This window comes from Monodelphis domestica, chromosome 6, assembly GCF_027887165.1.
Source record: "Monodelphis domestica isolate mMonDom1 chromosome 6, mMonDom1.pri, whole genome shotgun sequence".
Lineage (NCBI taxonomy): Eukaryota > Metazoa > Chordata > Mammalia > Didelphimorphia > Didelphidae > Monodelphis > Monodelphis domestica.
In genome coordinates this window covers 246,609,026-246,625,070 of record NC_077232.1, presented here as the reverse complement: position 1 = coordinate 246,625,070, position 16,045 = coordinate 246,609,026, and the positions used below count along the sequence as shown (strand labels likewise).

Genomic DNA, 16,045 nt, shown 5'->3' with positions numbered 1-16,045 from the left:
TATTATAATAATATGTATACATATAAATAAATATAAAATCATATAAATATAGCTATATAAACCCTTGATTCTTATCTTAAAATCAATATGGTATTAGTTCCAGGACAGAGTTTTTGTAAGATCTAAGTAACTGGAGTTAAGTGACTTGCCCAGGGTCACACACTCCATTTCTAAGTTATGTTCCAGCTCAAAGAAATTCTAGAGTTAATCCCAAGATCTTATTGTGGGGGACTCTTGGCTTTTCAAGCTGTTTATCTTTTTAGTCACTTGGTTTCTGTTATACTAGTATACAGCAAAGTCTGAAGTCAGATTTGAACCCAGTATCTCTTGTCTCCAGCCTTGGCTCTGTATCAATTTCATCAGCTAATCTGCCCTATTGTTATTAAAAAGAAAGGGGAGATTTTCTCATCTCCAGATCCAACACCTATGGAGCTTCTAAAAGTCACTCAACCTAGCTCCACTGTCTCCTTCCAAATTACTGGATGGGTATCAGAGGTGCCAGGGATTGTGTTTGTGGTAGAGAGAAAGCTAGCTACCTTTTCCATTTTTTTGTTGATGACAAAGGATTGAAGCCCTCTGCCTAGCTCAGTTAGCCTAGCCACTTAAGGGTTTGAGGGCTAGACCTGGAATAAGGAGATTCCTGTGTTTTCACATCCCACCTCTGACACCAACTACTTTTGTGAGTGTGACTAAATCCCAGTCTTCCTCTGCCCGCCTCGCTCCTCAAAACCACTACCAGTTACCGAAAGTAACCACTTACACCAAGGGCCCCAATTATGAAGGGGTCATGTTCTAAAAGTTAGCTTGTCAGTTGGCTGTCTGGATTTCAACACATATTTTCCCATAGAAACTATGTCTTAAATGAAGGTTTAGCTCTCAGGCCAGCCCACAGAAATATACTTAATTCATCGTTTAGCTGAAATATGGTACTAATCTCAAAGACATTTAGTGTAATTGTTGCATATTTAGTCTATAATATAGTGTGATGTACTGACTTCCAAGTTCCAGCATAAGGCCAGGGGCCCATCTTCCCTTGAAGCTTCAGATTACTCAAACTTCTCAGGGTGGGAAGGGAGAATCTGAGGTCTTGGGAAAGGAGAGTGACCAGAAAAAAACTGTTAATTTTCTAAGTCTCTGTAGAAAAAAGGAACTTTCATATTTCCTTCATTCTTTAATCTAGGTTTTACTATTTGGGGAGCTGAGAGCAGGGGCTGGAGCTTGTAAGGAAGGAGAGAGTCTGTGCTGATCATTTATAAGCCCAGAGTCCATTGGTTGTAAGAAGGAATCCCCTGTATATAAAAAATAAACAGGAGCTCTTACTCTTCAGTTAGGTAGATAGTGGATAGAGTACCATGCCTGGAATCAGGAAGATTTGAGCCCAACTCCAGCCACAGTCACTTCCTAGCTGTGTGACCTTGGGCAAGTCACTTAACCATGTTTGCCTCAGTTTTCTCATCTATAAAATAAGCTGGAGAAGGAAATGGCAGACCATTCCAGTGTCTTTGCCTAGAGTACCTCAAATGGGGTCATAAAGACTGGGGCTACAACAATAACTCTTAAAACAATAAGAGTCACGTGGGAAAAAGCTCTATTGATTTATAGACTTCTGATGGGGGAAGACTATTTATTACAAATCAGAAGGCTAGTTTCCTTATTTGTAAAAATGAGAGAATTGGATTAGGTGATTTCTAAGTTCTGTTCCAGCTTAAAGAAAACTCTAGAGTGGATCCCTTATTGTGGGGGATATACCAGCTGGACTCTTGGCTTCTCAAGCTGTTTATCTCTTTGTTCAGTAAGTTAAAAACCTGCTTGGCATCTGTCATGCCAGTTCACAAAAATTCCCATTACTCATGCTTTCTAGCTATTGGCAACAATGTCTGTTTCAAAAGTGCAAGGTCCTTTCTCGCTAGGATGACTTTGATTCACCTTGACACCAGTGGAGATACAGAGACTACTTTCCTCTATCTTTCTAGCACTGAGGAAGGAAAAGATGTTTTGGAGATGATAGAGAAATATATAATGTGTATCTGGACCAGCAAGAATTGACATGCTCACACAATGGCTTCCAGATTATACATATTTTATTTTCACTTTCCTTATCAAATATTGTTATTCAATATATGAAAAAGGGCATAAAATGTTTATAAGATGAAAGATTGTAAATTATTACATATCCAGATACTTTTTGGTTGTTAACCTTAGCCCCAAAGAATGTCTGTCTTGACATCAACATCATAGTAGTGATGTTATCCTTCTTCTAAAAATATTATTTAATTTAGAATATTCTTCCATGGTTACATGATTCATGTTTTTTCCCTTCCCTCCTTCCTACCCACTCCTGGAGCCAACGAGCATTTCTCCTGGGTTTTACATATATCATTTATCAAAACCTTTTCCCATATTATCAATATGTGCAATAAAGGGATCATTTAAAGTCATGATGTTATCCTTCTTAAATCCTGTGATCCTTTTGGACCATTTTTGTGGATTTAATGTGGATTTAGTATTTAATTACATTGTTATAGTCAGAGTGTATATGTTATTCTTTGGGACTGGTTTCTTCCATTTGCATTACTTCATATAATACCTTTCCTTTTTCTTTTAAAATTTCTGAATCTGTCTCCGTGGGGCATAGTTTCAATAGTTGACTCCTACGTCAAAGGGCATGACTTTTTTTTGGGTGACATTTAATTCCACTGCTTTTCAAAACATCTCTTGATTTTTCAGAAAAAGAAAGTAAGGGCCACAGACATGATGTGACCAACTTAAGGCCACTCATGAAAGCAAACAGCAGATATGATTTCAGTGTTGAATCCTATGCCCTTTCCATCTACACCATACTCTTTTAGCCTTTTGAAGAAGGAAGGTCTGGAATTTGACTTTAGCTCTAATCAGTACCTTCCCCTGGAACCATACAGACTAGGTTTTCTACTGTTTTCTTCCCAACCAAGAGAGATGAGAGATGATTTGTACCTCCTACAGCTGTAAACAATTACCTTTTGTAAGCTGGGGGAGTGGAGATAGGAGAAAAGATGGTGGAAACTGGAAAACAATGTTCAAATTCATGTAAGAACTATTACCTCTAATTAAATCTTAAAGTCGATCTGAGATTTAGGTGGGAAGAGGCATCTTAACCTGCTTCCCTATTCTTATAAGATGATCCTATATTATTTACTTTATTCTTCTTAAGGGTTCCTTCTCATGATCTGTTGTGTCAGGTCTCTCAGCCAGTTCTCTCAACTGTCTCAGCTACCCAGTCCTTTCATAGCCTAATGTCTCTGTAAAGTCTCATCTGGATCTTTTATGGCCAGAATATTGACTTTTTAGGAGTCATATTGCTGTTGGAAAACTCTAGTATAAGCTGCAGAGGGTACCAACTTGCACTGGGACATTTTCTTAAGGGAGTGTCCTATACTGATGAGATCACATGTCTAGTTCTCTCTTTCTCAGGTTTGGTCAGCCTCATATTCTCTTTCTGCCTTCATCATCTTCAGTATCTAGAATGTATCTTCACATATCAATCAATCAATATTCTTCAAGTGTCTACTATGTACTAGCCACGGTACTAAGTTTTGGGGATACAAAAGAGGCAAAAGAGAGTCTCTGCTCTTAAGGAGATTACAATCTAATGGAGAAGACAACATGCAAACATATATATTCAAAGCAAGCTATATACAGAATAAACAGGAAATAATTAACAGAAGCAAGGCACTAGAATTAAGAGGGGGTAAGGAGACTTCTCATAAAAGATGAAATTTTGATTAGGGTTAGGATTTTGATTAGGATTAAAGACTGAGAGGTAGTAGACTGCCTGGAAGAGGAAGAACATCCCAGGCATGTGAGCAGTTAGAGAAAATGCCCAGATCCAAGAGAGGGAGTGACTATTTCATGGAACAGTCAGGAAGTCAGTGTCACTAGTTTAAAGAGTACATGGTGGGAAGAAGACTGGAAAGGTAGGAGGGGGAATAGGTTGTAAAGATTTTTGAATGCCCCAAACAGTATTTTGTAATTAATCCTGGAGGCAACAGGGAGACAATAGAGTTCATTGAATAGGAGAGTGATATGATCAGATCTGTGTTTTAGTAAAATCACTTTGGTTTTTGAATGAAACATGAATTGGGGTGGAGAAAGACTTGAAGCAGTCAGACCCATTAGAAAGCTATTTTAGGAATCCAAGTTTGATATGATGAGAACTTGTACTAGAGTTGTGGCTATGTCAGAGGAGAAAAAGGGACATATTTGAAAGATGTTGAAAGGGTGAAATCCACAGATTTTAGCATGATATTGGATGGGGGGGTAACAACGAGGAATCCTGAATGACACCTACTTTGTTAACCTGAGGAACTGAAAGAATGGCATAGTCCTCTACAATAACAGGGAAGGTAGGAGAAGGTGATGGTTTAGGGGAAAATACAATGAGTTCTATTTTGTATATATTGAGTTGAAGATGTCCACTAGACTAGGCAGCTGGACATTGGAGATTGGAGATCATTGGTTATACATTGGATATTGAAGTAGAAGTAAAATGCGATATAATACTGATGATACTGCTGCTAATAAAAGAAACTTTGAATATGCCAGTGGATCTCTTTTACATCATTTGTCATCCTCCTTCCAGATTTATCTACAAATATTCCCCTGGATGATGATGAGGCTTAGTTGTCTCTTCAGCCAATTTCTCTGCTGGTTTATTTCCTCTCAACTGTTTTTTCAAATTTTGTAGAGTAATGACTCTCCCTTTTTCTCATTTCTAATACTGTAATGCTTTGCAAATAGATTTATTTTCTGTATTGCTGTTGCTCTTAGATATCATATCTCTCTGCTTTGAAAGGAAGTTGTCTGTTGCTGGGCATTTTCTCAGCTTCTTCAGCTCCTGGTTACAATTGCTTTTCTTTAAGTTTCATTAAGAAGCAGCTTCATTAAGAAGTTATATCTTGTATGGTGTATGTGTGTATGATCTTTCTGACTATATTATAAGCTTATTGAAGTCAGAATGAAAAATATAAAGAGAAAAAATAGAACTAAATGCAAGGCAATTAAACATAAGGTAGTTATTGAAGGTGGGCACTAGCAATTGGAGGGATAGGTGTGGAAGGAATTCGTTTAGAATGTGACACTTGAAGTGACTTAAAGGAAGCAAAGGTATGGAGTAGAGTTAAGGGAATTCACCCAAGGAATGGAGAGAGCAAGTACAGAGAGATGGGAGAACAAGTGCCATAGGTACAAGAAAGTCATTTTGGTCTAATCACTGGCTGTGGGAGAGAGGTTAAGGAATAGTGAATCTAGAAAAATAGATTGAGAAGGGCTCTAAAAGCTAAAAGGAGGAGCTTATATTATATTACAGAATCAATAAGGAGTCACTGGAATTTGTTATATCTGTTAATAAGGAAAATCACTTTAGATTCAGGTTGGAGGATAGATTGGAATAAAGGAGAGAGACTTGAGTCATGAGAACCAAATGCAATAATCTAGCCTAGAGCTGATGGGGACCCAAACTAAGATGATAACTATGAATGGAGAGAAAAGGAGAAATGTGAGAGATGTGATAGAAATAGCAAAATTAGGCAACTGATCAGATATATAGGGAAAGAAGAGAGTGAGACATTGAAGAAGAGTCAAAGTTATGAATCTAGAGACTGGAAGGATGATGGTATTTTTTGACAGAAATAGGGGAAATGGAAGAGAGGTGGATTGGGAGAAAATAAATTGGGGCATGCTGATTTGATGAAAGTCTCAAAGTCTCTGGATCAGGTCAAAACAAAAATCCAGAAGAAGGACAAAATTTGAAGAAGAATAAATTTATTTCTCAATTTTAAAGCCTATAGTAAAGTTAGGAAATAAAATAGATTTAAAATTTTCTATTTTTGTTTTCACAGAAGTGAAATAAACAAAGTTAGGAGAGGAGCTATGGAAGAACTGTCCAGTTAATATTTCAGATTGGTCAACTGATTTCCATTGCTGCCTCTCTGCCAATTCCAAAGGAAAACACTCTGCCTTAAGGTTGGAAAAATAAAGAGGCGTGATATATTTCATCATTGGAAAGCTATTCACAGTCAGATGCCAGGAGAATCCAATTGAATTGTGGGTCTTGAAGGAGTCCAAGAAGTGCATTGTAAACCCAGCTAAATACAAGACAGTACATCATTAAGATACAAGAGCTATGTAAAACAGTAACAGAACCACAGTGAAGAGAAAAACACTTAAATAGTACTTGACAGGCTCAATTCACTTGGAGAAGAATAAACATGTACGCAAGGACCCAGAAACTAGTTTTCCTTTTCAAAGGGGAATAATGTGAGTTCTGTTAGTGGAGCTCAGTGTATTCAGGGCAGTTCTGAGCAACCCAACAGGAGCTAAAAGCAAGGAGATTCATACAGTAGCTCTGTGACTTTGGCAGGAGCTGGGAATCCGGTCTAAAATTAAATTAGTTGAGTTTGAGCAATTTTTAACAGCAGCCAGAAAACTTTACTCTGCACGCAGCTTACAAAATGTGGATTTTTTTTGAATATTCCTCATTTTAATGGGAGATATTTAATTGTATGTCCATTGATATTAGTATAAGGGTTGGTATATGTAAGAGATAGAAGATGCAATCTGCAGGGAATGATGAACAATATTTTCGCCCATTTTTTTCCTGTAGAATTTTTTTGGGGTAAGATATTTTTTGGTATTGTTTTTAAGTCAACATTGGAAAGCTTTAATTATCTTCTTTCCCCCAATAATAGATGAATACTTTTACTGTAATCTTGCTAAGAATTGAATTTTAAGTTAGTTCAATTAGCATGTTTTAAGCAGTTTATGTGTACCCACACAAAGAGTATCCTTTCCAGTTGCTGGGGTTAGGAATACAGTACCCCTGCAATCTGGAAAATCTGCTAAATTTTTTTTTGACTCTCCCTTCATACTAGAGAATTCTGAAATTTTTCTTTTGATTTTATGGGATGTTTACAGAACTTTACATGCATTTATGAGTTATTAAACTTTGTAAGATATCTCTACATCTTTAGCCTTTGTGTACCAGGGCTGGCTTTTATGTTCTTTTTGCAAACTTTAACTTTTTAGTTATTTTTAGTTTGAAAACAGAAATTGTGTATACTTATGGTATTAAAAGATAAAATGTACTGATATTATACAATACTATACATATACTTTATGCGTTTCTGAGTCTCCATACTTTTTCTATGTTGTCTGCTGGCCTTCCTGTGTCATTTGCAATGTCTGCAAAATTCTCCTCAAATTCCTGAAAATTAATTTCTTATGCCAATCTGAAAAATCATTGACACTGTGATGAAGAAAGCCCCAATGTGGAAGGGATGCCCATATCCAATACAAAGTAGTTTTCAGCTTGTTGGTGGAGGAAGAAGCTGAAAAAGATTCCTGTAAGAGGAAGCAAGCCTATTGAGGCTTGCATGGAAATAAAGATCCCAAGAGGAGGAGGTTAGATTCCAACTTATCTAGCCCTCAATGGAGATGGGTAACTTGAAGGACACTTGGGTAAGAAATGAAAGGTCCTGAACAGGAATAGAAATAGAAAAAAATAGAAAGTTTTGGCCAGAATATAGACTATGTGAGGAAGGAGTTCATGAAATAATACTAGAGAGATCAGAGACTAATTATGAAAGACTTTAAATGCCACACAGAAGAGTTTATTGTACTTGATCCAAGAGAAAATAGGAAGTTATGGAAGCTTCTTGAGAGGACTGAAGTGATCAGATCTTTGCTTTGGGAATGTCAATTTGGGAATATCTGGGTGGAAGATTGAATGAAGTGGGACTGGATTCAAGGAAGACCAATGAAGTCCTATCTCTGACATATACTGACTGTGACCTTGAACAAGAAAGTTAGCTGCCTCAGGCAGTGCCCTTAGGGTAATTAGGGACACAGTAGATAGAGACCTAAAGACCAAAATCCTTGAGTTTAAATTCTGCCTGTAATATTTAAGGAATTGTAGGGATTGAAGAGGTACAGGGGGTAAGGAAGGTTTTGTAACAGAAAATGGAGGAGTTGAAGGGGTAGTGGGAATATGGCTGCCGGTGAGGTAAAAGGCGAGAGATTCCCCCTGCTGAGAGTCTGTCTTTGAAAACTGGGGTTCCTAAGAAATGGGCCACCTATGATAGCCTGAGGGATGTCTTCTCTATTGATTGATGTTGAAGATACCCCAGAGCAGGTACCGAATGGACCCCCCTGAGGGACAAACCTCCCCCTGACCAAGGTTGCCTGGCAGGGGTTCAATAAGGACCATTTATGGTTGAATGGCTGTCCTTGGGTTCTGCTCCCTCTATATCCCCCTGAAATGAAAGTCCTCTTATCTGACTGCAGTTTATTTAAATAAAGATGAATTTTAATACAAGTTTGGATTGGGAGGTATCAGGGTATAGGGAATAAAGATTTCCCTATACTTTTCCCCAGAGCTGGTTGGGCCTCTCTCTTCAGGCTGAAGCCCCTAAAGACTGGTCTTACAGTTCAAACTGCTCCCCTTAAATCCTTTTGTTCAATGACATGATCATAGGAATCCAGGTAGAGCACCCAGTTGGGGAAATCCAAGAATAGAGGTACTTCTATCCTGATACAGAGAGAGAGCACTCCTAGTTCAAGGGCCAGAAAAGAGATCCCCATGAGACCAGATGTCACTCTCCAAGTACCCCTCCCCCCACCAACTGTCATTCTTGTCAATATCTTCTCTCTAACCTTCCAACTGCTGTTTGTTCCACATGAGTGGCAGAAAGTCCAAAACTGGCTTCAGTTTTCCTTTCCCCAATCTCTCCTTTTTTTTGTTGTGACCTTCCCAAGGTCACTTATTTTCATTATACTTACCAATCTACTAAATATAATTTCTAACTCCTCCCCCCCAAAATAATAAACTCTACTCAATTACTCTATCACTCTTCTATACTAACTTTATCTACTTTAAGGAATTCTTTGCAGGAAAGTTTGGGTAAGGGTAGTTGTAGCATTTTATAATAAATTCAGTACAATAAATGTTTGAACAAAACCATTACAAAGAAATTTGAATCTTAGTGCTAATACTACTTACTCTTGCTAAGTTAAACTAATAAAAATATTTTCCCTATTTTATATATCTATAATTATTTGCAAACTATTTTATCTATATATGTTTCCATTAAACACAATTTCAGCATAAGCTTTACTCTGTGACCCTGGGAAAGTCATAAAACCTCTGTTTCCCTCAGTTTCCTTCACTTGTAAAATGGGAATAATAGTGCCTATCTCCTAGGGTTGTTGTGAGCATCAAATGAGATATTTGTAAAGTATTTAGCACAGTACTGGGCACATGTTTTTTCTTTCCTGCTCCTATTCTCCAAGTCTATAAACTATACATAAGGAATACCTCATTTTGCTTAACTCACAGGTCCAAATACCCTCTCCCAATTCTTCCTTTAAACTTTTACTTTCCCCTCTTATTTTTTTATATTCTTATTTACCTAATGGACCATATACATTAAAGTGCTTCTTTTTCTTCTTTATTTTCCATATATAAAATACTGCCTTTATTGTTATATAATTTTAAATATTTTAAAATTATTTTTCATATGCCCAAAGTTGTAATTTTATTATATCTTTCATTTTATACCATAATCATTCATTCCACCCCCTGCATAAACATGCATATTGAACTTTCACTTGTAATAAAGAAAAAAAAACACATTTAATTGAAACCAACTGACAGAGTGACCTAGGTCAAAAGTATGTGTTATAGACCTTTCCCATAGTTCCTTACTTCTTTTATGAGAGAAGGGTCATATGTACATTACTTTTTTAGAAGCTATTTATCAATGTATAATATAATTTATTAAGACTTGTTCTACATAGACCTCACTTTTGGTACAAAATTTAGAATGTTTAATTCCACAAAAAGAATCTATTCATGATAGATAAATAATTGGGGTTATTACAAGGTTCTAATATATTCTTTTTCTTTTCTAGGTAAGTAACTAAATGGGGACATGAAGCACTGACATTTCAAATGACCACCATGTTGCAAAAGGTACATTTGGTATTTTAGTATTACCTTGTTTAAAAAGAAATCCTATGAAGAGGTATAGAAGTTACAGTTTTCTTGGGGTTAATGGTTTAAAAAATTTTAATGAAATAACTATAGATTTAAAGCTCCTTAAATTTTAAAATATTTGAATGATGATTTAAATGCTTCTGTCCAAAATTCTTGACAGGAATTTTACATGTAACCATTTTTCCTTTTTTCCCAAGTTTATTAAAATCAGTAACCACAGCCAAAGAAAAGGCAAATATTTTCCATTCCTAGCTTTTGTGTGTGTGTTTTCATTTGTGTATGTATATAGATATGAAGCAGTAGAGGATAACATAAAACAAAAAGTAAAGATCAATGGTTGTGCTGATATAGAGTGGATCTACCTATTTTCTTTTTAGTTGATGATTTTAATAGATAATACTGTGAAAAACACAAAAGAAGGAAATTTGAAAAATTTCATATTTCACAAAATCATAGGATGTAGAGCTAAGTCCTGGCACATCACGTCACAGATATAAGAACTGACAACTTCAAGGTTAAGTCAGTTAAAGCTACTATGGTAATGAATAACTGAGTTGTCTTCTATGATAGGTTTTATCATATAAGAATTTATCCTATATAGGGGAAGACACTTTACACATCAAGAGATGCTAGAATATTAAAATTGTAAGAGTTGAGCACCTGAACATGGTTGGAAAAAGAATGAGTTACAAAGTTGTTGAGTTTGTGCCAAGAGGTATGGAAATAAGACTATAGAAGTCTATCATCTCTGATACGCTGGTGGAGAATAATGAAAATATTTCTCAGGAGTTTGAAAGATTAAAAAAGACTAAGGAGTGTATTTATATGTTTAAAAAGTCACAGAAAACATTATAGCTTTCATGTTCTTTTTTGAGACTAGTATTACAAAAGAATGAAAAAGTGAAAAAAAGAAATTAAAAACACCAGAGAAAATATAAAAAGACCTTTTCTTATACCTAATATTCTGATGCCTACAACTTGGCAGTTTTTTCAAACCTTGGCAAGTGTACTCTTGTTTAGTATATTTATTCATAATTGTTAATTTATTAAAAACATTGGATATGCCCTGAACTACTTCAGTTTGATACATTTACACGAATCTTGAGATTTTTTTGGGGGGGTTCTCTCCATTTAAACAGGAACATCACACTTTTAAATCAATGCTACATCTCCAGAGTTATATTATTGATAGACTTAAATCTCTTTATAGGTCTAAGAAATCCTTCTAGTTGGCTACATTAAGATGAGGGAGAAATTAAGTAAGATTTAACATTGTATATTTTTATGTTATAAAAAAGCTAATATGTGAGGACTTGGCTTGGTCCAAGGGTTTTAATTCTGTCTGATGATGCCAAATAACAAATTATATGCATGTAAATTATGCTTTAGTGCAGGAATTTAACTGTGTCAAGCTAGACATCAACATAGTAAAATGAACATGATATTTAATTTCAATATTTTAAATGACCAGTTTATTAATAATATGGATGGAATTACAGTTAAGATTAGCATTATCTTAAATATTTTAGGAAGTATGTCTATTCTATATTCTTAAGTGATAGCTATATAATTCTATTAAAGAGGCACTGCTGAGTAGTATCATACACAAAAAGTCTGGAGTAAAATGAAAATAAGTAATAGAATCTCAAGAAGGGGAATTTATTTTAGGTAGGATCTAATTTGTGACTGGGTAGACTAAGTAATTGCTAACACCAAGTGGTTATATAGAGGCTAAAAACAACCTGAGTAGTTGAGTTAATCCTTGAGACTCCTATTAAAACATAAATATTTTTTAGGGGTAGAAAGAATTTTAATCATCAGAATGTGTCAATATATTATTTAATAGATATTTTTCTCAGATTAGATTTTTGTATCAGAGATCAGTTTTCCAAGGGAACAGAATATAGGATAAGTAAAATTCGATAGGAGGGAGATAGAAGAAATCGGTTTGAAGAATGGAATTTTTCCTAGACATGTGCATGCCACATTGACTATCCCTGGATTCTTGGGCAATTATGGAGCAACATTCATGCCTGGAAATATATTTGTTAAGTGTTACGAAGTTTAGAAGATGAGCGAGTGTAAATAGGGAAGAAGAATTAAAAGGAGAAGTGAAAGGTTGTTAGAAAAAAGATAATTATTGTATTTAATAACTTTGCATAGGATCCCTGAACTACAGAACTGGAATTGATAGTAGTAAGCAGATTGAGGATTTCCTGTTGGACAACATTCTGGAGGTCCTGGAGGCTGTCCATGACAGGTAGCAGCCAGTGTTTAATCTAGTCAAACTCAGGTTAGAATGAGATTTAAGATGTAGTCAAAGTCAGTTGAGTATAGTGTTAGTGATCAAATCAAGGCCCAAAAAGGGTGAGGTTCAAGATATCTGGAGGCAGTAAGAAGCTATTCATTTTTTTGTGGGATTGTTGCTAGGAAAAGACTTTGTAAACATTAATGATATTTTCTGATATAATCATGCAGCACTTTGTTTTTATTGTTTCATAAACATTAAAGGTTCTTTTACTTGACCAGATAAAGCTGTTGCTAAAAAATTCCAGTACCCAGGACAGCTCCCCTGGCAAGAATTTGACCTGATACAATCTGGAGACAAACTTATGGCATCTATTCTTAGAACTGCAAACCTTCTAGATTTATTCCTCTCTCTGGAGTCCCCAAAGAGCTTGGGGATAATTTTTATAACAGATAGGAGGCTTATAATTTCAGACTGGACTTGGGACTTCTCAGAGCTCCTATGTCTGTAAGAAGTCTAACAACATGGTACCTTGTTGTCTCTCCATTACAGACTTTGTCTGGGTGCCCTCTCCTTTCTATATTGAGACACCAAAGGAGGTCATTAAAACTATCCATGAAATATAATAGTTAAGTTCTACATAAAATCAGCTAATATGCTTAAAACTATTTAGAATACCATCATTAAATTTTGTTTCTTTTGATTTGTGCTTGTGTCTGGTTTGAGGAACTCTGAGTGCTTTTTGTTCTCTTGTGAAGTCATAAAATGTTATGAAAATTTTTAGGATGAGTAAAGATGAATAGTGCTAATGGATAGTTTATGGCATGTCTTCCCCTGGAGATTCAGGGATTTTTAAAAAAAGTATTTGCTGACAATTAAAGGAGATAAAAAAGATCGTGTAGTGTAGTAAATAATTAGTTGGCCTCAGAGTCAGGAAGATCTTGTTTCAAGACCTGCCTTTGACATACATTGACTTGGGGGATTTGGGGCAAGTCATTTAATCTATCAGTGGCCACAGACAACTCTTTAAAAATATATTAGTTTAGTCCAATGCTTAGTGTAGTGCCTGACACAAAGGTAGTTATTTAAGAAATATTTCTTAATTGATTTCTAAATTGTAGAGCAGGTATCAATCTGAATTTGTAGAAAAAATTCCTCACCAGGGACATCTGAAATCAATAGTTCTGGTAAAAAGAAAAGGTTGATTGAAGTATTTAAAAGAAACATAGGGGGACAGCTGGATAGCTCAGTGGATTGAGAGCCAGGCCTAGAGATGGGAGGTCCTAGGTTCAAATCTGGTCTCAGACACTTCCCAGCTATGTGACCCTGGCCAAGTCACTTAACCCCCATTACCTACCCCTTACCATTCTTCTGTCTTGGAACCAATACACAGTATTGATTCCAAGATGGAAGGTAAGGGTTTAAAAAAAAGTAACATAGGTGAAATTTAAAAAATATCAAACAAAAGAATATTATAAAACAGAATTAAATAAATCTTATTTTAATTTTATTTTTATATCATTTCAGTTTCCAATTCTATTTCCTTCTACTTCCTGCCCAGTGATCCATCTCTTATAATGCAGATTTCAAAAAAGATGAGTTAAAAATTCAGCAAAAGAAATCAATATATCAGCTGTGTTTGGCAATATGTGTACCATTTCAGACCTATACATTATTTTCACTTCTGCAAAGAGTTGACTAATGCTCATTTTTCTTAACTTTTATTTGTGGGTCAAGCTTGGGAATTGTTAAAAGTTTCCGGTGTTCAGTTTTGGAAAACAGCATTATTATTAATAGTTCCTGTGTTCTTTTAAGTCATTGTGTCAGATAGTAAAAGAACACTTCTGCACATATTAGCAGTGCAATTTTTAAAATCTTTTATTTGTAAGAGTAAAATGTGATCATTCAGGCACTGTAGACTGATGAAATATTCGCCTTTTCTTCTAGTTGATAAGTATAATATTACTAAGAGACATTGTAGATTCATTGTAATTTAAGCCCTTGGATTATTACATAAGTTCCTGGAGAAACATGCATAAGCAGAAAAAATGTTGTAATTACATTTGCTTTGGGTTACTGAAGCTTTAGAATCCATTCACAAATCAAGAGTCTTATTGTTGGATATATCTGCCAGCATTGACTTTGATGTTCTTTGATGCACTGTCCCTGGATCATTGTAAAGGTACCTCTATGCAAAGTGTCTGTTGCTAGAAAAAAAAATCAAATTTCTGATTTTGACCTCTGTAGTAATTGAGTTTTAGTTTTTTAGTGGGCAGTAAGGTAAGAGTAACAAAATTATACCATATGTTATCTGTGGTGTCCTTTCTTCACTCTAAACTGAAGACTAAGGAACCTAGGGAAAAATACTGTTATTCCCTTTAAAAATGCCCACTGCTTTTCTGGACAGAGGTTCTCTGCTATTATAATGGTTCTATTCCAACACACTGGGTTATAAAAGTTGTAGCTATAATGATAATATTTGTGATTTTTGACATCTGTCTCATTACAATAAAGTCTTACCTATATGGACAAAAAGAGTTGGTATCCAGTGATTTAATTAATTTTCTTATCCATGTATTAAATGTGTACTATACTGAAGTGAAAATATCTGTGTCAAATCTTCTCATTAACTTTTGTATTGCATTTCATAAAATATGTTTTTCTTTTTTATCTTTGCTTTTAAAAATTTATTTATTTAATTTAGAAAAATTTTCCATGGGTACATTATTCATGTTGTTTCCCTTCCCTTCTCCCTCCCCCTTCCCTTAGCCAATGAGCAATTCCATTCATTGGGTTTTACATGTATCACTGATAAAGACCTATTTCCATGTTGTTCATATTTGTAATAGAATAATCATTTAGAGTACATCTCCAATCATGTACCCATTGACTCCTATGATCAAGCAGTTGTTTTTCTTCTGTGTTTCTTTTCCCATAGTTCTTTCTCTGGTTGTGGATGGTGTTCTTCCTCCTAAATTCCTATGGATTGTCCTGGGTCCTTGCTTTGCTGCTAGTAGAGAAGTCCACTACATTTGATTGTGCCACAGTGTATCTGTCTCTGTGTACAATGTTCTCCTGGTTCTGTTCCTTTCACTCTGCATCACTTCCTGGAGGTCTTTCCAGTTCACATGGAATTCCTCCAGTTCATTATTCCTTGTAGCACAAAATAGTATTCCATCACCAACAAAAAACACAATATAAAATATGTTTTTCAGTTAGAAATAGTAGTGATTAGCATTCTCAATTTTTTTAAAATCAGGAGAATTAGAAACTTGACTAAGCCACAATAATGATAGGATTTTAGTTTATGTTATCAACGCAAATGCTTCCATGCCCTTAAATGTTAATGATCAGGGGCAGCCAGCTGGTTCAGTGGATGACAATCCAGACCTGGAGATAGATGGGAAATCCTGGATTTAAATCTGGCCTCACACACTTCCTAGTTGTGTGACCCTGGACAAGTTACTTAACCTAGTTGTCTAGCCCATACTACTTTTCTGCCTTGGAATCTATATTTAGTATTGATTCTATGATGGAAAGTAAGAGATTTAAAAAACAAACAAACTTTAATGATCAATGCCTAACAATATAAACATAATTTCCTTAAGTAATATTTTTCAAATTTATTTACCCCAATACATATGAAACACATAATATTTATATCATTTTAAAGATTATGAATATATTAAATACATTTCATGGTTGATAATATTGGCATTTTAAAATTCATTTTATAGATGAAGAAACTGAGTCTTGGAGAGATGAAG

General features: G+C 35.2%; 1 protein-coding gene across 12 annotated transcripts in view; it reads left to right on the top strand.

Moving 5' to 3' along the window:
* The window catches only part of ANK2 (ankyrin 2), a 765,649-nt gene that overhangs the window by 193,974 nt on the left and 555,630 nt on the right, over positions 1-16,045 (top strand). For 5 of the 12 annotated variants that reach the window (XM_056803049.1, XM_056803052.1, XM_056803042.1 and 2 more), the window contains exon 2: positions 9,946-10,006. The exons of the other annotated variants lie outside the window; for them this stretch is intronic. In XM_056803049.1, the coding sequence (XP_056659027.1) occupies positions 9,986-10,006 (21 nt within the window). In that variant the 5' untranslated portion in view covers positions 9,946-9,985. The remainder of the gene's footprint in view (positions 1-9,945; positions 10,007-16,045) is intronic. 12 annotated transcript variants of the gene reach the window in all.